Source organism: Galleria mellonella, unplaced genomic scaffold (genome assembly GCF_026898425.1).
Source record: "Galleria mellonella isolate WM207_F2 unplaced genomic scaffold, CSIRO_AGI_GalMel_v1 utg19, whole genome shotgun sequence".
Taxonomy (NCBI): domain Eukaryota; kingdom Metazoa; phylum Arthropoda; class Insecta; order Lepidoptera; family Pyralidae; genus Galleria; species Galleria mellonella.
The window spans coordinates 3,432,882-3,456,597 of NW_026442028.1; the positions used below are offsets into that span (position 1 = coordinate 3,432,882).

The window sequence follows — 23,716 nt, forward strand, 5'->3', positions numbered from 1 at the left end:
CCGTTGAGATAAATAAATAATAATTACAGCTGTTAGGATTCGAGAAAGGTTTTGATGTAAACCAATAGCGCTAAGTCTTTAATCAGACCCGATTCCTCAGAAAGAATCGTTAATGTTTACTTTCGTGTTGGTTCCACGTTAATTTTGTGACGATCGAAGCTGTTGTTTTCTTTGTGGGCTAAAAAACTGCTTGTTACGAAGCAAACCCCATTTGGAAACACGACCCCGCATTCTACATTCATTTTTTTACAATCTGATGTGTCTATGAAACATCCTGCCTCTGTTCAAGCTTAGAGGTGAACCCCCTTATTTATAAAAACTAAAACATATTACGAACCTGCTTTAACTATTAGAGTGTTATGTCACTGTCTTTCAATTTGAGAAATTAGTGTAAAAGAAAAAGACAAAATACTTCAATAACTAAAATAAGTTTATAAGAGTTTGACGTTCTTATGAATAAGAGGGTAAAACTAGACCTTTTTTTTACGTAGAAATAAACTTTTTATAAACGTGTTTGTGCGTGGAAGAAAGTGCCTTGAAAAATGCACGATGTTTTTTAAAGTTCTTCGAATGGAAATGAATCAGAACTCGTACAGGCAACTTTTATACAAATAAGCACTAAAAATCTATGAAACAGAATCCAGAATGAAAGTTGTTTGTTTGCTATTTTTTTATCGACATAACGCTTTGACGTTCAAAGGGTTTCAGAGTTATTCTCGCTATTTGTATAAACATTGATGTTGGCTTTCCATTTACACGAAAGCCGACAGACGATGTGTGAGAGTCAGCCAAGTACGTAAATAGGTCTGCGTTGTATATTACTCCACAAATTGCTCTCGCTCAAGGCTACAATTGTGTACTACTTACTGGTATTTTAGAAAGATATCGGACTTCATAAAACTAAGAAAGAAAATGCTCTTAAACTGAGATTGAGCACTATTGGGTTCACGGATAAAACAAGCTCACGGACCATTTGATGGAAAGTAATAATAGTTTGTTATTGAGCGGAATAGCATTTCGGACACTCCAGTTTATGTTTAAGTCGCTCATGGCATAACATGTCATTGATTGCCAGAACAAAGATGGTGTGCGAAATTGTATCAGAGATTGGACTGGGGCTATTTTAGCTTTCAGCTCGAACTCAAAGCTTTATTATTATTATTATATCTACCAAAGAATAACATTTTGTTACAGCAGTCTAGTGAAATTCACATTTTTTTATTTATTTTCGTACGCAGAGACTTGGGAGTAAAGAAGAAAATTTTAATTATACGAGGGATAATACAGTAATATGACATTAAAAAGCTGCAGTGGCGTCAGTAGTAAGAGAAAATAGTGCAAATATAGGTATATAACAGAATATCTGATCGCTATGCTTGCATGCGCCGGCTGATGAGTGCGGATGGATAAGCGAAAGTGATATATGAGCTTAGGGAGGAGCTGTAAATTGTTTGTAGTCAGCACGTAATTCATGTTATACAAGCCTTATTGGCAAGTAGAAGTCGAAAGATTTCCATTTGCTCCCATCCAATGTGCAATCTAACATGAGCGGCAATCTTTTTTTTTTATTATAACTAGTTTTTCTCAACTTTGTCTGTATGACTGGGACAGGAACAATATGCTTTAATTGACCGGGATAGTGAGTAGCCTATGTCCTTTTCCATCCCAAATATTACATATATATCATAGTTGAGCCATTAAGGCGCCAAGAGGTAAAAATTAACCACATGTATATTAGTAAGAACATACTGACTGTAAAAGCAAAGCTACATTATTTAAGAATTGAAATGTTGCTAAGAATTTCTCTATCCACTAAGAATTGTATTAGCAGAACAGAAAAGCCGTGATCTCTTTTAGTGTTTATGGCTAAATTTATTGCTTCATGTAGTGAATTTTTTATCTCCATTTTATTGTGTAGGTATAATGGAGGTTTAACCTAATAAATTGTATGGATGTTGCAAATGGAAGTATCGTAGGCGAAACCTTATTGCAACTGCGACGTTTCAAACTTGACCTTATTGACGTTCAAGCGCTGGAAGTTAATCAATCATATTTCCTCTTCAATACTTGCCTTTATGAGCTAGCTTGTTAAAACAAAGAACAAATAAAACGCCTTATACGCGTCTTCGGTGTTCATAAAGACTTACTGACCCTGATACCACTTGATAGCCATTTCAATATTAGCTTTTTTATTATCAATCAAACGTTGACCGGTGTGTACTAGATGTAACGTCACGTAACTTTCATGACCGCACGTAATAAAATATTTACGGAGTCAAGGTCACCGGGATTTTAATTGTGTACAGTAAAACTTAAATGTCAAGGGTAAACACTAATAACAGTATAATGTAAATTGCTCTACGGTTCTAAGAAGCCGATACTGAGAGCTCTTTAATTGTCTAGGTACGAGTACATTGCAGTTAGTGACAAAACGTGATCAGCATTATTGGTTAGTTAAAGTTTCCTCTTCATTAATATAATGTTTAGTTTTACTTATTATCTACAATATTTATTAATGATCAGAATATTTTATTTTTATTTTATTATACAAACTAATAATACATAAAGAAATAAGACAGCGGAGAAAGCAAATGTACAAAGACGAGTTTAACTCTATAAGAGTTATCTTTCAGTAAAGTCAATCGAAAATATTTGTTTTAGATAATATAATTATCAATATAGAGAAATTCATGTTCCATTCACGTCATGTTCATGTTTTTGCGATAAAAGCGATGTTTGTAATTGAGTTACTTTCTAGGTATTTAGATTTTTTATTTTATTTACATCTTCATGTAACTGAAGCTTTTGTTGCTCAAATATAGACTCTAAAGCACTATTATTAAGAGAACACAGAATGATATTAATAAGTTTGCAAACGTTGTCACTCACGTTTCCTTGCGTCAGACCTTGTTCTCACGGTTGAAAACGTCGCGGTGTCGTCTTGAGCCCGAAACACCGGAGGTTGTGTAAATTGTTCCAAACATTACAACACAAACTTTTGTTGTGGGTGTTGCATTTGCATAGGTTAATTTACCAAATCTACAATTGAAACATGACAAAAGCACGAACGATAAATTCAAGGTTGTTTAAAAGTTTATCGAGAAAATTGCATGTAATAAATACAGCAGCCACATAATTTTCTAATCCGTTTCAAATAATTGTAGCGTGTCTTATTAAAATTATCAGATCAGAATATACCTAAACTGTTTTGAAAGTTCTTTGTGGTTTTACACCAATTAATACAATCATAGGTTTTTATTATTTATTTTTAATGATATTTCTAATATAAGCAAATTTTTTTACATGGCAAGCTGCTAGACCTTGGAATTCCCTCCCAAATGATACCAGTTGAGTTATTTATGTATAATAGTTGTTCTGTTTATATATATATATATATATATATATATATATATATATATATATATATATATATATATATATATATATATATATATATATGTGTGTGTGTGTGTGTGTGTGTGTGTGTGTGTGTGTATATATATATACCTATTCATATATATATGTGTATTAAATAATTAAATCTACATTGATATTGTGTTTGTAGATACAATTGTATAGGATAGATATCCAATACAATTAAACTGTAAATGTTTGTCTCGAACAATTTTCCATGATCCAGAAAATAGAAGATGATTATAATCAAGTGAACATCATATTGATTTTCTGTACAAAACAATTCAAAAGATCATCCGAGCGCATTTGACAGCAAAATTTCTATTAATATCGAAATATCAGCATTTGTCTTTGTGCCAAGAAGCAATTTATCTATTTCTATGCTTTATTGTTATTGTTTATTAAACGTCTCGTTTGATAACGTAGTCAATCATTACCATTCTTGTTTCTACCGTGAAGCAGTTGTGTTTGCATGGCTGTGTTTCAGTTGGGATATGGCAGTGATATTGGAAGGGTGGGATATGGCAGTGAATTTACAGGGTACAGAGGAATAACACCTGAGTCCTCAGGAATGGTAACGCATGGGGAGTATCATGGGCGAAACAGTATACTCTGTTATGTCCATGGTACTGCTTATGTTTATAGGCGACGGTTAGCACTTTCCATCAGGTGGGCCGTCAGCTTGATTGCCATTGTAAGTTTTATAAAAAAAAGAAACTATTTTTGTATTGGTCTTTCAATTTTTCGTCTAATAACATTCTAGAAACAAAAGGTTGTGTACCTATTATAAAGGTTTCCTACCATAATGTTTATTAATCACGAATCGTTAAAACACTAAAATGTTGTAGGGTCAATGTAATTAGCATTAGGCCAATGTCAGCTAGACCAGTTATATGCCTAAAAACTCGTTTCCTTGGTAACTTGACGGTCATATGATAATTCGCTTTTCAATTTCAGACTGTAATATTGAAAATTTCATTATGAGAATTTTATTATTATTAGGTAATTATTTTGCTAATCTAAGATCATTTACTGCAAGTATTATCATCATCTCCGTGTCAAGTTGTACATCATTCATCGGTACTTGATTTATCTCATAGTCTTGGGTCACCTGCATCCACTAGCTTCCTGCATTGAGGTATTATGTCTTTTAATACATACTTCTTTAATGACTCCCTGTAAGATTTTTGAGGTTGTCAATGCATTTCAAGCCTAGTGTAGAATAGATTTATAAGAATAAATTATGGATTTAACTATACAGTTAATAGGAAAGCTTACTGTACCTACAGAGTTATTGATTGCGAATTGATTTGATTTGAAATTTCTGTTTAAAGAGATCATCAGCTTTCTAAATGTTTTGTCTCAAAATAAACATTGAATGCACCACATGCGGAGCAGTATTGAGATCATGATTTATTTATATTCCAACTGTTTGAGATTCTGTACACGACGAGTGATATCTTTTGTTTTGACGGCGTAGAAAAAATTTTATCAACATGACGCTATCGTCTGCCAATTAATCTGCGACCTTATGTTTACTTTGTGTAAGATTGACAATACTATGAAAAGAAATGTATTTTGGAACAGTAATATTAACCGGTCATTTACTGATTAGATTACAGTGTCAGAAGTTAGATGTCTCTTAAAATATTGTCTACTACGCATTACTGTATATGCCTACTGCTTTTAATACGAGTACAAGCGTACTTATGTTTATTTTATTCGGTTTGATGTTTCTTGAAGAATTCGAGTATTTTTTTTTTTGTGGATGAAAATGAAATGGTAACCCCGCCTGCGCTAATGGGATACGCTGGCGGAGCACCAGTGAAGGGTGATCGATGAGAATGAAAACAGGCCAGTTAGCCCATCATGACGAATTCATCAGGAATTAACCATGATAGTTTCCAGGGGGAACCACGAGGAGGTCGACCTTGTTGAGTTTATTCCTAGCAATGGGATTTTTAGTCTCCATTACTAACAATCCCTTTCCCCCCAGAATTCGAGTATTAATACAACACGTGTTGTTCATAGTCGTTGTACTTGTAGGGAGTAAATTGTAGTATAATTTTCTATAATAACAGGAACTTGATAAATATTTCTTTTAAGGATACAGGTCATTATCGATATCAATAATCCTATAGTTTCGAAAATGCTGCTATGTGTATATATTTTTAGATGTTTTTCTACAAACACAGCAACTTCAATTATGACAACAATAATTAAAAAAAGAATTATTAAAATCGGTTCATACAAATTGGCAAAGATATTAAAACTAAGAAAATTATAGTCAAATTGTGATTCTCTTACTTTTAAAATTGTTTATTTTATAATAATAGAAAATGATATTGTTTTAATGACCACAATATAACCACAAGTAAATCAATTGCATTCCTGCAATTGAATATTAACAATGAAATATTTACTTTTGCAGTAGTTTCGAAAACATTGGCCAATTATGCGTATGTAACACAAAACGAAGTTATTTAAACTGATCATGTTGTGATAATTAAAAATAACTTTACTTATTTTATGGGACAAAATGTAGTTTTAAAATTCACTGTATATTACAAAATCAATCTTATTAAATTCATAAATATAATTATGAATTTAATATAATATAGTATATATAATATATGTGTAAGTATATTTGTTATTCATATATATTTATTCGTTTATATATGTAATTTTAGTATGTATGTATATCAATAATTAGTAGTACCGCATTCGAGTATTCTGACACTTGCCTATGGTTGACTGGGAGAGAATGCTTTAGCATTAAGTCCGCCATGTACACATATTTGTACTAATGAATAAATAAATAAAAAAAAAAATCTATATTAAGTGAATTATGTTTTAAAAAATTATGTTTTTTTTAATGTAGTTTGTTGACGATGTGAGAAAGAAAGGAAGTGAATACTGAGATAATGTCGATAGGCAATGACGGCATGGTGATGTTCGTGATAAAATATTGTATAAAAAAAATTCCATAGATCTACCATGTTATGCTAATATCTAGGCTTGAGAACACAATTAGTTAACAATTAATATTTAAGTAAATTTGATTATGTCCTATTTTTTTTTCAAAGTCACGCGTGAATTTTTTTCTAACATTTTTTTTTGATGGGTGAAAATGCTATGGTAACCCCGCCTGTGCTAACGGAATACGCTGGCGGAGCACCAGTGAAGGGTGATCGATGAGAATGAAAACATACCAGTTAGCCCATCATGATGAATTCATCAGGAATTAACCATGATAGTTTCCAGGGGGAACCGCGAGGAGGTCGACTTAGTTGGCTATATTGCTAGCAATGGGATTCTCGGTCTCCATTATTAACAATCCCTTCCCCCCCTTTTTTTTCTAACATTAGACGCCACTAGGAATGCAGGTATGATGAAGCTTTCTTATTGTAATACTTGCAATTGCGAAAATACTTCCCACATGGTATGGCGTACCAATAATTTGAACAGCATTCTATGCTCGGAAGGTCACGATCGTACAATGGAATGCAATAAACACAACAATGGATGGGCATCAGGCGTGGTTTGAATATTTTGCTCATCGTCGTGATTTGATTGATGTTCACTGACATATCCAATGTTACAGTTGTCCATGTCTCCTTTATGATGAAATTGATTGCGATGGTATATCGTTTAATATATTGTCGTGATCTGTTTGTAATATTAATTAGTTTTGTTTTTCAAAGCCATAATGGTAAAGAATATTGGGTATTTAAGTCTTACGGAGTAGTTATTCTGACATCATTACAACATCAACGTCTTAATTTAGGGAATCAGTTTCTAGTTATAACTAGATGAGAATTATCATAATCATTATTATCGTAATTAGCCTACTGCAGTCCACTGCTGGACATAGGTCTCCAATATTGATTAGAGCATGTCGCTGGGTACAACTTTCGGCTCTTTGCTTCCAAGCCGCTCTGCGTATGCCGTCGTATCTGTATGATAGGAAATGAGAATACTAGTTTATATACTACTGTACTTGTTTTGTTTGGCTTTATTAAGGATTTATCTGGATTTTTATTGTCATTTGCTTTTCTTAATAGGACATTAAGAAAAACGAATGGATCTTGTGACCATATTTTTATTCAGTCATGACACAATAATATAATGTTATAAAGAAATGACTTCTGAAATGTAAATTAATAAGCACGTCATAAGGTTTATTATTCTTAAATTGCAAAGACTACTATTGACCGATACAGTTGTTTATAAAATTATATGCGTAACTATTTCGCTTAAGGAATGATATATTGTAATTTGATTCATATTCATTTAAATGGACGGCTCTAATTACAATGGCTTACTTATGTACACAACAATTTGGATTTACTATATAGACTTTAGGAACAATGTTTAATTTATTGTCTCTCGCTCTGATAAATTTTGGTCCTTCCCAGTACCTCTCGCCATTGCGGTCATTAATCATAAGCAAAATTTGTTCAGATAATTATTTGGCCTATATAAAAAGAAACCTTATGTCTTCGTCACACAGTTGTTTTTATATTAAACCTTTTTTTGTTGTAGGCACTGGCATAGTTGGAAGATTTATATTGCAATTTGCCTTTTATTCATGTCGTTCATCTTACGTTGTGTCAGGGCCAGGGTTGGGTCATATCACCTAAGTTGTACTTGTCTGACCTCATTTTATATGATAGCTGTAGATAACAATATTTTTTTGCTTGATTTACAATAATAATAACAGTTGTAAGTTACCATTTGGAATACTTTTACCCTAATTTACGTTTGTATTCTCTGTAACAAATTTAATTGGATATTGTTTTATCCATTTAAGCGTGATTGAGTGATAAACATTCAAACATCTTTCACATCTATATAAATAAAATAATGTTGGGTTGATTACATCATTTATAACTCCAGAATGGCTGGACAGATTTTGATGATCTATGATCTGTTTGATGCATCTCGGCTCCGAATATCACAATAATTATATAAAATATTGGAAAAAATTACGTAAAAAACAAAAAAAAAAACGAGAAAGACGATACGAAGTTTGTCGGTTCAGCCAGTTTATATATATATATATATATATATATATATAAATTAGTTTATTATTATTTTAATTATTAACACTAACTGTAACCTACTTACATGAATTCTGTTAGAAGATAGCTTATGATTTAATCGATTAAAAATTAGGTTTAAATACAAATAGTCTTTGGTTTGTAGATCATTAAATCGAATCGACGGATGTGTTAATCTAATCGTAAATATTATTAGTGCAATATTATCTATGACGTTTAGTTTAAACGTAACGTTATATGATTATGTAGTTTTTTTCTTTATACACTAGTACTTACTGCTATTTTGCAAGTTTTGCATGTCACGAAGTCACGACTTCCAGGAAATTTCGTAACACTTGTGTCATTTAATGTCCATTAAAATTCTCACAATTCATTTCGTAATTTACATACAGCGGTAGCGCCAAAATACGTTAGAGTTTGAAGACGAAAGTTTTAAACTAGTGCGGGTTCCAAATGTTGACCTACTGAAACGAAACATGATCCTACACGGTTGATCGTATGCAAGTTGCTCAGCGAGATATGCAGAGGACTATGCTTGGAGTTTTGTTGCGTAATAGAATCTAAAATGACGATCTCCGCAGAAGAACCAAAGAAGCCGATGTAGCACGAAGGATAAACAAGCTGAATTGGCAAGAGGCTGGTCGTATAGCTTGTAGAACCGCCAATCGATAGGGAAGGAATGTTCTTGAGTGGCAAGTTTGTATAAGTAAACGCAGTGTACGAAAACCCTTCACTACATGGAGCGATGATCACAAATGTATTGTAGGGAGTCAGTGCATGCAGATTGGAATCGTTCTGTATGGCAGTCTATGGGGGAGGCCTATGTTCAGCAGTGGACAGTAAACGGCTGATATGGTGATGATGAGACAGCGGTAGTAATGTATTTCGGTAATTATTTTCATATTGGTATTTTATGTTGGTGTAGTAATTAATTAATCGATGGTTGCTAGATCGATTTTCGCCTTATACATGTATTTGTATTATGATAATTAACCAGGCTATGTCTATAGGCGACGGTTACCACTTTCCATCAGGTGGGCCGTCAGCTTTCTTGCCATTCTAAGTTGTATAAAAAAAAATTACTAGATTTTGTTCTACAATCTCGAATTATCAAAATTGATTCATAGATCTAGTCTGTCGGTATGTTATAAAATACCTGAATTCTTACCCTTGTTTATATTATTGTGTAAGATATAGGAAGTTTGTTACACTAAATTATGATTACATCTTAGCGTCTTAAAAATTCAACTAATTCTTATGAAATTTGGATGTTTGAAATGGAAAATAACATACATATAGGCTACTTTTTGTTGTGATCGTTCACTATAGCTCAGGCAGTGACTGGGGTTGTAGATTTCTGAATTTTGCAGCCGATGTCGTCTGGGTTACGCAGACAAGATAGGGTAGCGTAATAAAATTAATACTAATGGGAGCAAATAAATTATTAAACCCACTTCACACGGAAATCACAGACGGAAGTCGAAATTAAAAACCAGTTTACGCGCAGTGTTGAGATATATTTTTTGTCGTATACTATGTCTAATACATAAGAGATTGCAATCAGTCAATTAATGAATTACACAACAAGTGGTATATGAGCAGTGTGATGTATGGTAGGTATGATGAGAGCCGGTTCTCACAGTTTGTTGCAGATTCTATGTGACGTTAGATAACACGACTACTACATTCACATCTCTCGACGTCGCAGCGTTTGTTTACGTCAATATTGCTGTTACTGTGGAATTGTAAATTAATGATGCGGACAGATTAATGAGACCATTTGTATTGTTCTGTTTTTACTATTTACTCGTACACACAAAAACTGCTGTTTTGGTTTTAAGTAGTAATTAGTTTTTAAACGGTTTAAGAAAAGGGTTTTTGCTTTTAATCACCCTTTCAAGTTCTATTTAACCTTCTTCGTATTATATATACGAATACGACTCTTGGCCCTTTAACTACTCGACCAATTATGATAAAATTTGATATTCACGTAATATTTGAGATGGAAATAGATATATTTATTATCCCGGTCACGGTCCGGATGAAAACACATGTAGTGTTAAAAATTGTTATCTTCACGCTTTTTAGAATTGCTCGTTTATCTCATAGTTACGTACGAGCACGATTATGTAGTTGTACAAAACATTACATTTTTTATATTTACAGCTAGTAACAAAATATAATGTCAATTTAATAAAAATATCAATGTAAGTGAATCGCGATTTTGGTTTATTATAATTTTCAGTTTTTACATTATTTTCACGTATTCATAACAAAGTCACTAGAGTGCGTTGACTTTGAGTCAATCGTGTAATAAGGCTGGGCAGGTCGTGTCCGCAAATAAGAGCGAGAGGAGCGCAGGCGCAGCGTACCAAGGCGTACCATGCGCGGCTCGATGCCGCGTACCGAGGTGCGCGCGCGTATTTTCCCGTGCCTTTTTGCGTTTAGTTTTAGCTTCGAAACAATTGAAAGGAAATACAGGATTATGCAAACTTTGCGTTTGTAATGGGTCGATTGTGAACGCTTTTCATGATTTTGAATGGAACAAACACAGCATGTATACTCGTATGTTGTGATAGAATTAGAAACTTATTTCGTATTTGGTAATCTTTTGCTATGTATTTCGTGCTTTGAAGTCTAATATTGAATTAAATGACTTTCATATTGAAATATTTGCACAAAATTTGAATTATTAATTTTATTCATAAGTTAAATGTTAGATATTAGACTGAATATTCCAATTTAGAAAGCCCGGAATTTTGTGCAAAGATTAACGTCAGCTTCGTTAATTATATAGTTAATGTGGGTCTAACACGGCACCAAACCCCTGGTAGGTTTAGAATTGACGACGTAAATTCGTAAATTAAGTACTGAAAAAATACATAAATTCTAAAACCTGTTTTTTTTTTGTAAGTTATTTAAAAATATCCTACAACTTAATAAAGTCGTGGCGACGAAATAAATTAATCGCACTTGACGGATCTTTATATGATAAGTAAATTTATTTGAACAGTGACTATAAAGTGAATCTTACTCTTATTTTTGTTATCATAAAGTACAATTTTCAGTTACATCGTTCAAAAATTGTTATGAGCTATGTAAATATTGTACGAAGGACTTTATTGACGCTGGTGCACGCTCCGCGAATTTAAATGATTCGCTGGAATTTTTTTGTGGTTTAAAAGCTTATTTATACTGCGTGCTATTAATAATGATGAGAACAGATTGTGGTCGAAGTTATATATTTTTGTTTGCAGTATTTATTTGTGCTATGTTCATAATAAATAGGAATGCCTTCTCGGAAGTCAATAAAGTAAAAATAAGCTCAAAACTCCAGATGGTTGAGTCTAAAACCCGGATTTTTCATTACCAACCAATAAAAATTGAGGTTTATCATGAATGGAATTAACAATAATGTGTTTTCTAAATTTTGTACCCAAATTTCGTGCGTACTATAAGACAAACACGTTTCACGATAGTGTTCAAACAACGAAATTGTAGCATTGTGATAGATTTTTTGTGTTTAATTTCTTTATTTGAGAATCGAGTTTTGCGTTACCAAATTTGTTTATGATACTTAAAAAAATAAACAACGTGATGGCTCATCTACTATAAAGTGGCAGTGAACAGAACCATAGAATCCCTAACCGTTGTCATTTCTGGGGACTTTATACTCGTTATGTCTTTGTACTATATAATTTCATTATAATATCCCGTGCATCTTTCAAACCGAAACATTTCTATATAAGACCAGGCATAACAGGAATAGTTGAATTTTGTACAAAATTTTCCTCTGATATCGAAATTATAAATCTATTTTTATAGCAGATTTTGAAATTTTTAAATTCTGACATCGTTCTGGCGTGCCTCGGTGTTCCAAACTAATCCCGGGAGAATTGAGACTGTACGACAGTCTCAAGGTCAAATGGTTAGATACAAATTATATATCTTAAAAATTATTATATATAAATCCTGTTTTACAGTATCACTCATGCTAAACTCTGAACACGTTCTGATTTTAGTGAAATGTTTTAAATAGTATTGTTTTCATCCAATTTGAGAGATAGAATAGTTTTTATTCCGATAAAAAAAATGGACTCAGGGCAAAGCAACGTTTGGCAGGACTATACTAGCTAGCATACAAGTAATAAAAATTAATGATAATATACTATGTCTTAGTAGTGTGCGTGACCTGTTTACTGTTATAGTCACGTTTTATTTATCTATAAGTATGTCTTGAAACAGGTGTTCGCCCATATTTTTTGTCTTTACAATACTCACTTTCTGTATCGTGTTTATTTTACTTGTTGTATTGTTCTATTCTTTCAATGCTCTATTTATCCGCACTGCTATGTAGTATATCTATTGCTACTAGATGTTAGGTGAAATGCTTGTATTAAATATTTTCACCAGTAGGTACTTATTCAATATTTGTTCATTTAAAAACATTTAACTTTAAAATAGGAATTTGCTTTTCCATTAACCTTAAAAAATATTACTTATCTTATTATTATTTTTTAAGTTAGGATATTAGGAGCGCTTATTTTATATTCCCTAATTAAGGAAATCGAAAACCTGATCAGGATACTCGGTATCCTGAATCAATAATCGATTCTAAGTATTCTAAATTATGCTCTCATATTTCAGACTGCTCAGATCCGAGCTAATTATAATTTAAAACAGTTTGTTTCCTAAATTATTTTAATTTTTTGTTGAGAATGGAACTTGGGCAAATGTCTCAAACATGCGGTATGCAAAGTGGCTACCATAACTGCGCCACGAGGAATATTAAATTGTTGAATGTAATTGAAATATTTATTCAGTTGTAAAGGAACAGCGTTGTAATAGCAATTGCTACAATTTATCACACGTCTGCCGCCTACACGATTGTACAGTGCAAATTATCACAATGACATTCCGGCTGGAGGGAGGCACACAAGCCTCGGTTCCGTCGCAATGCCAATAACATTGTGTCTCGGCTTTAGTCTATTTATTTGTGACGATTTCTACTAGCACACGTGGTTAAACAAGCTGACGTAAACGAAGAAAATGCGAGAGAGGTGAGCCGTATCGTATCTACTCGTAGCTTGTAAGACGGCAAAATTTGATCGGTCGTACCTTTTCTTTGATTAAATTATAAGCATGGTGTATTATATATATACAAGTTTGTCTTCTATCGGGGTAGGCAAATAAAATAGAACATAAGCTGCAGACCTTTTTTGCTTCCTGTAAATTCTTTACTCGACCCATAAGTGGTTCAATAATCCTGCGTAAATTAACGCCGGTGGAGTTACCTTCCATTGTATCATGCCATAATAATTTGTAGCATGTAATCCTCATTCTTGTATTCAATTTGAAGGAGTTGGGGTCATCCTGTGATGGATCATTTCTGACGATGAAGTTAAATCAGTTGGCTCTGAATTTCTGATGGTCTCTAGAATTTTTTTTTTATATATGAAAATGGAATGATAACCCCGCCTGCGCTAACGGGATACGCTGGCGGAGCATCAGTGAAGGGTGATTGATGAGAATGAAAACAGGCCAGTTAGTTCATCATGATGATTTCATCAAGAATCTGAAAACTATCACGGTTATGATAGTTTCCAGAGGGAACCGCGAGGAAGTCGACCTGGTTGGGTATATTCCCCTCGGTCTCTAGAATGGGAATATTTCAGTTCTATTAAAACTTAAGTCAAGAATATAAAGCGATCGAAGTAAATATTCGGGGATAAGGTGGTTAAATCGACTTCTAATCCTTATTAATATTATTAATGTGAAAGTAAACTTGTCTGCTTACAGTACCTTAACGGCTTAGCCAATCACTATGAAATTTGGTATACACGTAGTACGGGATGTAGAAGGCCTATATATAGGCTATTTTTTATCCCAGTCAGTAAACAAATATCGGTCACGCAATGTTGTCAGTAAAAGCTAGTAGTGAATAAGTTTTACACAGTGATGCGTCAGTGTTTTCGTTGTTAACAAGAAAGTAATGACTGCAATTGTGCTATTTTTTTTTTGATGGGTGAAAATGGTATGGTAACCTCGCCTGCGCTAATGGGATACGCTGGCGGAGACAATTGTGCTATTAGGTTTCTGATCTGGCACACGTGAGTATAGTATCTAGTATCTATTGTTTCTGTGAATACTGTGTACGATCACAACCACTGTCGAGTTCAATCTTCTTTCCTTTGAATACTACTAGTAGTCCCGCGGTTTTGTCTATGTGAATTAGTATTTAAAGTATTTACGACGTGGTTTATCTGTACGTATGTGTATGTAAGCTTGCTGATATAACAAGCATTCAAATTTTTATTATAATTGCAAGTAAAATTTTTGCGTTCTGAAACCCTTTTTTAATACAACTTAGAATGACAAACAAGCTGACGGCCCACCTGATGGAAAGTGTAAAAACCGTCGCCTACAGACATGAGCAGTACCATGGACATAACAGAGTATACTTTTTCGCCCATGATACCCCCATGCAGTTGCAATTCCTGAGGACTCAGGTGTTATTCCTCCGTACCCAGTAAATTCACGCCATATCCCACCCTTCAAACCGAAACACAACCGTGCAAACACAACTGCTTTTCGGTTGAAATACGAATGGGACAGAGATACCAAAGTAATCGACTTTTGTACAAAGTCTCCCTGGTCTGGTATACCCTGTCTGGAGTATTAATTATTGCTGGGGGGAAGAAATTGTTAGTAATGGGGAGGTAAGTCTCCATTGCTTATACATATAGCGTATCAGGTTGCGCGATTCACTCTGAAAACTATCGTGACTTAATTTATCGTTGAATTCGTCACGATGGAGTAACGGACTTGCCTTCTCATCCTTACTCATCCTTTTTCACCCTCACTGGTGCCCCGCTAGTGTATACCGATAGTGCAAGGGGTGTTACCATTTCATAATCAGCCATTACAAAAAAAAATATCCTACTAGTTATTGCTACACAAAGGTATAAAAGGGTATTTGGTACTGTAATTTATTATATAAACTATCTTTTTATATAATATATTATATAAAATTTTATAAACTTTATGTAATAGGGAGTTTAAACTACTCATAAAATTTGAATTTTAATATTAGTATCAGTACTTTTAGAGACTTTAATCTGATCTTCCAAATGAATAAGTATTTTTTTTTTTAATTTTTATTATATTGATTTCTCTATACCTGTTTATTAGGTAAAAGCCACAAGTCCCTGTATCTCCTCTATATAAAACGTAACTTTAATGTATATTTTTCGATAAATACTGCAACGGATTCATTTACAATCTCATCAAAATCAGCATTCATATCTAAAAATCATAGTCGTCTATTTGTTCAATGAATATGTAAAAATCTTTTATGAGACCGTCCAAATAGTCCGTTACACTTAGATAAGTGCTACTTACTAGATAGTTAAGTACTTAAATTTTTCATGTGTTATGTGTTTTATGGTCAGATGTAGAATTGATTTCCTTGTTAATCAATTAGTAACTCATAATATATATAAAATGACAGTGTTATCTGTGCAATTGTACAAAACTCATAGTTGTTCCGACAGATGTCGTTAATATTTGGTAGAAATGTTTGAATTGGCAGCAGGGAACATTTTATCTATACTTATAATAAATCTGTAGAGAGGTCAATTCTGTACATGGAATATATTTCCAAAATAACTATCAGGGGGTGATTAGTGATCGATACTGATGCCAAAAATGCTATCAGTAAAATTTTTGTCTGTCTGTCTGTCTGTATGTTCGTTACAGAAACAAAAACTACACGACGGATTTTAACGAAACTTGGTACAATTATTCTTCATACTCCTGGACAGGTTATAGTATACCTTTCATCACGCTACGATCAATAGAAGCAGAGCAGTGAAGGGAAATGTTGGGAAAACGGGAGAAGTTACTCCATTTTTAAGCTTCTGTCGCGTGTGCAGCCTTAATGGCCGCTTTTTAAAATGTATAAATGTCCACCCGTGCGACGCCTGGACGGGCCGCTAGTACGGTAATAATTGTGATTTCACGTTGTGTCCAGCCAATTGTCCAAATCCAATTTGTTTCGTGATAAAACCTTACTTTACCTTACTCGGACTCGGCAAATATTTAAAAAAAAAATAGCAATCTTTGTTTAGCTGTTATCGAGACTTGACGAATGTATAAGAAAAAAATATCACACTTGACTTCAGCCGTTCCTGAGATTTGTGTTCAACAACACATTTACTGATACATTTTTATTTATCTGCATTAGTATAGATGTCTAAAGAAAACTATTGTGTGTTTGTTGCAGAGGCGTGTTCCCATGGAAGAGTAGCTCCAAGAGTCAAGAGGCGACATCGCCCACCGTCACCTGGCGGCTTTTCGGTAGCAAGTCCACACAGAACCTGGCGGCGAAGACTCTAACGTCAGAGGTGCAGAAGTCCTTGACACCTGTGTCTTCAGCGACCAGTACGCCGCATCATCACAAGCGGCAGGGGAGTTCAGCGAGCGAGAAGCAGTTCGAAGACCTAGTCGCCAGCTCGATTGCTCTAATACAACATGACAGGTGGGTCTCGCGTAAATTTTAAGTAGATTATCAGGTGGTTTATTTTTTTTTTAATGAATACCTTTGCCAGGGCTAACGGTATACGCTGGCGAGGCACCAGTGAGGGATGATATGTGAGAATGAAAATTAATTTGCCTGGAATTTAGCAAGATAGTTTCCAAGGGGGGCCACGTGGAGGTCGGCCTGACAGGGTATATTGCTAGCAATGGTACTGGTAGTCTGCATTACTAACAATTCCTCCCCCCCAACAGGTGGTTTATTATGAGCGTTTGAAATTTTACATTGGGCTCTATTCTAAGGTGCTATTTTTTTATTTGTTAGTTACGCGAAATTGTTGCATTGTGGACCATTATAAACTAAATTTAAGTTAATTTTGATTTACATCTATTAGTTCATATTGGTCTTAAGAATAAAGATATCTTGTGATATCAAATTTTAATTTTAATAATAGAATTAAATGACAGCTCAGAATCGACCCCAGAATTACAAATTAAATGGAGCTGCCCTGTAAATTGCCACTAAAACCTAGACAAAACAGGCCTGCATACATCGTCACGTGACTTAAATCTGCTAAAAGTTTACTAAGTCCCACGTCACCTCGAACCAAAAACAAATGCAATTAATCTATGTAACCAATTCAATTAATCTGAAAATTTTACATTATAAAGTAAGTTTTTATGGTGCCTATCGATATCTGGGACAAAGACATTTTATAAATAATTATGTAACGTTGCAAATATTAATTTATTATATTTTCTTGTCACTTGTACATAGCTGAATTGATGCATTTTTTAGTTCTGTTAATATATTATTAGTCCATGATGTTCCAATGTTAAGTAAAGATCTATATAAGGGTAGAAAAAGAAAAATAATAATATATATACACACACACACACACACACACATATATATATATATATATATATATATATATATATATATATATGTGATAAGAGGAATCAGTACTATTGTTCTCGTTTTACCTTTCACGCGTGGAGCGATTACACCACACGTGAAAGGTTCTCACCTTATACACGCCAGGGGTTAAATTAGGACATTAAACTAATCGTAGTTCAGTAAACTCTAATTCGCTTAAATCTCGGTGACAGTTTGAGGCTACATTAGGCCTGATCTACATAACCCTCAATTTATCCTGATTAATATTTCAAAAGTGAAAATGTTTGTTGAGTTTGTTGGTTAATTCTTAGTGGCTATGGTTACAAAACTTGGCTCAAATTAAATATTGGTCTTATTCAATCTATTTTCGTTGAACCCAAGGCGGAAATTTTAGAACATCTCTGTAAATTATTAATGCCCATTAATTCTTCTCTTTCTGTGAGTAGGGACAGTAGATAAAATCTTATCTGAAAAATCAGTTTAGGGTACGATAGGGATGATATATTTGACGAAGGTAAAAGCCCTTAGGAATTAAAGAATTTGGTTTACATATATTTTTTGACATGGAAAGAAGTGTTTAGGCTACAGGATTATTATAGATTTATACATACTCATACTAGCTTTTTACGCGCTACTTCGCTTTTTCGCATTTCTTCGAATTACAGATGGAAAACTAAGAGAATAGGCCATTTCAAGTTGTCGTATTAAATAATAATAATTCTTTATTAAGGTTACTGTAGTAACTGTGGTTACTGTAGTAACAATATTCATAATATTAATACTAGATTTAAAGACAAACTTGCTGTCCCCAAGTATCGTTTAGAAAAAGTTAATAGGTAGGTAAGATACCAAAGGATATGTTGGAATTTTTAAATTCAAAACATCTGTTAAATCGAAGCCTATTACTCACTAAAAAAAGAGGTGTGCATGGCAATAGTATATTAATGTTTCTATATAAATATACATTGTAAATACTGGCTTTAAAAAAAAAGTAATTCAATTGACTTATAATTTATATAAATGGACGGTAGGGAAAATATTAAATTATAATGTAAAAATTTGACGTTCATAAGCGGCTAAAATGTCCTACATGAATAAATGATTTTTGAATTTGAATTTGAATTTGAATTTGTGGTTACTGTCTTTTTTTTCTTTCGAAGGAAAAGAGAGGTAGTATATTATGTTCACGTACTGGCCACTAATAATTTTGTAAATACTGGCCGGTAACAATTTGTTCTATTTATTCTTTCAATGAATAAATTAGTGTTTAACCAACTCACTTGCGTATCACTACAGTTACCAGGACCCACTTTTTATATTTTACAAATTATTATAGTTATATTACATTTTAGAAATTAATTATAGCTGGGTTTTTTCGACATTCAACGCAACGGGTCATGTAGAAAGAATCCAGCTCATTTGCTAACATGGCCAGAACGCAGTTGGGGCTGATCCGCACTCTGCAGAGCTGTGACGCAAATCGTTTACGAATAATAGTGTAGAAACAATCCACATGCTTTTTCGCAAACATTCTCGATGCATTGCAGAATCGAGACAGTCCCAACAATATCCAGAATGCATTGTTATATTGTACTCTTCTTACTCAAAGTACTATACAGTTTTTTTATACAACTTAGAATGGCAAACAAGCTGACGGCCCACCTGATGGAAAGTGGCAACTGTCGCCTACAGACATGAGCAGTACCATGGACATAACAGAGTATACGGTATCGCCCATAATACCCCCCCCCCCCATGCGTTGCCTTTCCTGAGGACTCAGATGCTATTCCTCTGTGCCTTGTAAATTCATGCCATATCCCGCCCTTCAAACCGAAACACAGCCACGCAAACACAGCTGCTTCACGGTTGAAACACGAATGGGACATAGGTACCCAAGCAATCGACTTTTGTACAAAGTCTCCTTCTGGTAGTGCAAATTGCTTTCAATTTGGTGCAATAGTTCTTGCCTGATGCGGGACCAAACATACAGACAAACAGATTGACATAGACGGGTAGACAGACAAAATTTCAAAAAAATATTGTGGCTTTTATTGCTCGTATTGAAACCATTGAGAATCGTAAGTATATGTTCTTAAAAGATTTATTTTATCTATAATGTATTATCAAGTGGACATGTGAATCGAGTCTAGGACACGCAGCTAGCATATAATATAATAAAAATAGTTGTTACTTTTGTTCTCTTATCAAAATGGAAATACCAGAAGTAAACTGCATCGTGATATCGATTCATACTCTTATAGTTATAGCCATATGTAGACTAGTGTTTTTAATTATTTCATTTAGACGTTGGGAATGATTTTGAAATATGTTGTTCTTTAAATGTACACTATAAAATTTCATTGTATGAATAGTAACAAAAATGATAGTTTAATAATTGAAGATAAAAAAATCGTCCTTAATCTTGACTCTTGACGAAATGAATATACTAGTAGCTACGGGAAACCTTTATTAAAAAATTTAATCGTAATTAAGATTTTGTTCTATGCAAAAAATGTACTTCAATTGTTGACAAAACCAGTTTTTTTGATTTAAAAACTAAACTACTGAATCGATTTTTATAAAATTTTCACGGGACCAATCTGTAAATATATCCTTTCAGATAAAAAAAAAAAATCTAATCTGTTTACAACTGACAGAGTTATGAGGTCTGTTACCTCATAACTCCGTCAGTCACATAAAAATATTACAACCGAATTGAAAACCTCCTTTTTAAAGTCGGTTGAAAAAGGGAAGACCCTTATTAATAAATATTAATACTTTCTACGAACCTCATTTGACTTTTACACTGTTTTGTTACTTTTTTTCTAATTAGGATTTATCACAAAATAATGAGACAAAATAGTTCAATAGCTAAAGTAGGTTTATGAGAGCTTTTTTATGAATACGAAGGTTAATCTTTCATTTAATTCTTAGTTGTTAAATATACGAATTAAAAAGTCTGTTTTATGTATTCCTTATATTCTTTGCTTCTATGTTCCACAATTTTAAAATGTATATAAATTTAAGTTTTTAATTTAATTTGAAACTCAACAGTGTAATTATGTTTAATTAACAAGAAATATATTTTTTGCTTCACTTCAAAAGTTTTTTGTATTACTTTTTGCTGAGATGTTATTATTTGACATTGTCGATATCTGTGCGCATCTTTTACGAGGTTGTACTTTGAAATTTTAAAACAAATAAGTAATACTCAGACCAGTTTTTTTTTTTATAATTCTTGGGTTGAACATTGAAATAAAAAATATATATGGTATGTTTATTGTTTTTTTTTTTTCATTTATATAATAAACTAGCTGTTGCCCGCGACTTCGTCCGCGTTTCCGTCGTTTTTCGTAGAATAAGCAGCCTATGTCCTTTCTCACGGTTCACTGGTTTTGATGTAAGACATATTTCTCTTCACTGCTGTGCTCCTATTAATCGTAGCGTGATGAAAAGTATAGACTATCCTGGAGTATGGAGAATAATTGTCGTCGTAATAAATCCGTCGAGTAGTTTTTGTTTCTATAACGAACGTACAGACAGACAAAAGTTTTACTGATTGATTTTTTGACATTAGTATCGATCACCAATCAATAGTTATTTTGGAAATATATTTTATGTACGAAATTGACCTCTCTACAGATTTATTATAAGTATAGATTAAGAATGTTTTCCACAAAAAAAAAACCGATTTTGATACAATTTCTTAGGAACCAATCAGTGATATATCTTTTCAGATAAAAGAACTTTCTCACAGTTGTAGTTGACTATATTCATTAGATATTTGCAAATTGTATCATAATTAAGTGCAGTGTGGTTTTGGCATAGAATGGGCCACCCATTGCTTTCCCGTGGGTGTCATAAGAGGTGACTAAGGGAACTTAATGGTCAAAGGATTGGCAGCAGCGTCTCTATTAGAACATCACCAAAAGCCTAACTGCGGTTTTTTTTATGGGTGAAAATGGTATGGTAACCCCGCCTGCGCTAACGGGATACGCTGGCGGAGCACCAGTTAAGGATGATAGATGAGAAAGAAAATAGGCCAGTTAGTCCATCGTGATGAATTCATCAGGAATTAACCATGATAGTTTCCAGGGGGAACCGCTAGGAGGTCGACCTGGTTGGGTATATTGTTAGCAATGGGATTCTCAGTCTCCATCACTAACAATCCCTTTCCCCCCGCCTAACTGCGGTTGCCAACCCGCCTGGCAAGTGTGGCAACTATTAAAAAATGCACTCTTATGGGACAGGCGTATGTTCAGCAGTGGACAGTTAATGGCTGATAATTAAGTGGAGAGGAAGACTGGTTTCCTATAACAAGTACTTAAGCTGTTACTGACTTATTAACAGCTTATGTACAGCTTAAATACAAATGTGTCGAGAGAAAGTCATGTTACTTGTGCCAGTCTCAAAACAACTATCCGATATGGATGTGTCTTTTCTAGAGAGGTTTACTTTTCGAATACAATTCATGTTCCCGTTAGGAGCCGGAGCTTTAACAAGCAGACTCGATACGACGGACTAAATTAAACATTTATTTTTTAATATATATAGATAGATAGATAGATAAATAATTTATTTGCATTACTTACAGCACACAAACAGCAACAGACACAAATGCAATGTGAAAAAAGATAAAAAAAGATACATATACAAAAAAAAAAAAACTATATGATTTGAAACATATCGGTTTCACTACAAAATTTATTATGTTTGATGGAGATATTACTTATAAATTACATGCTGAACATTCAAAAACAAACCGTAACGTCATATTATTTATGTTTCTGGCAACAAAATCATTATTATTATTAAAAAATATTCAAAACACTGTCTAACTGAACAGTTTTTAACAAACCCCCCGTGTATGTGATTAAATATTGTTTTGTCAGTCTATAGGTTTATTGATAGAATTTATAGATTTTCATTAAAATTAATTAACTTTGAATACCTTTTATTTTTTATAACATAGACTTTCTTTTGTTTACTTACAAACACGCTTTTGTAGTCATTCGTCCAAAGAGATATTGAACACCTGTCTATCACAAGTTCAACGTTTGTGTGGTAAGACGGTATATTTTTAGGAACAGTTTTAGACGTAGTGACAGTTTTATTTTTTTTTATTTTTATTTATCACATTAAAAACTTGCTATATTTATTATTTTCATATCCTTGATTTATTTGAATGTACATATATCATTGTATATATTTAACATATTACGTGTAATCATTGATACTTGTCCAAGTTGATTTTTTTAAATGATAACATATATAACCCCGCCTGCGCTAACGTATATATTGGTAACATATTAGGTGAGAATAAACATTGATACATCGTGATGAATACACCTGGAATTCAGCACGATGGTTTCCAGATGGTTTCCATCACGTGGACGACCGATCTGTCAAGGTATATTGCCAACAATGAGAGTAGTAGTCTGCATTACTAACAATCCCTTCCCCCCAGTAGACGTAGTTATGAATTAATTTTTATGCTTTCGCGTTGCATGTTATGTTTTATAAGAGACGTGAATCTATGTTAAAATAAGCTATATTAATTTTCCTGGGCTGTCTCGATAACCCAATAACGCAGTTATGGATTATTAGTTTAAAATCTGAATATTAATCCTAACCACAGATAGACTATGGGAACTCTCTAGGTGTATGTATATAGTCATACAAACGACAGACAGGTTAATGGTTGCAGCGGTCGTAAAACCTAATGGACTGTAGTATTATTCTCTTTAAGATTATATGTTACGTTAGAGCCTCTATACACTGAGCGATAGACGTACCGATCCCT

At 33.4% G+C, this 23,716-nt stretch overlaps 1 protein-coding gene across 1 annotated transcript in view; it reads left to right on the top strand.

Moving 5' to 3' along the window:
* The window catches only part of LOC113519967 (TBC1 domain family member 12-like), a 68,964-nt gene that overhangs the window by 23,002 nt on the left and 22,246 nt on the right, over positions 1-23,716 (top strand). Inside the window, exon 2 of the mRNA XM_052894047.1 lies at positions 16,762-17,016. Coding sequence (XP_052750007.1) covers positions 16,762-17,016 — 255 coding nt within the window. The remainder of the gene's footprint in view (positions 1-16,761; positions 17,017-23,716) is intronic.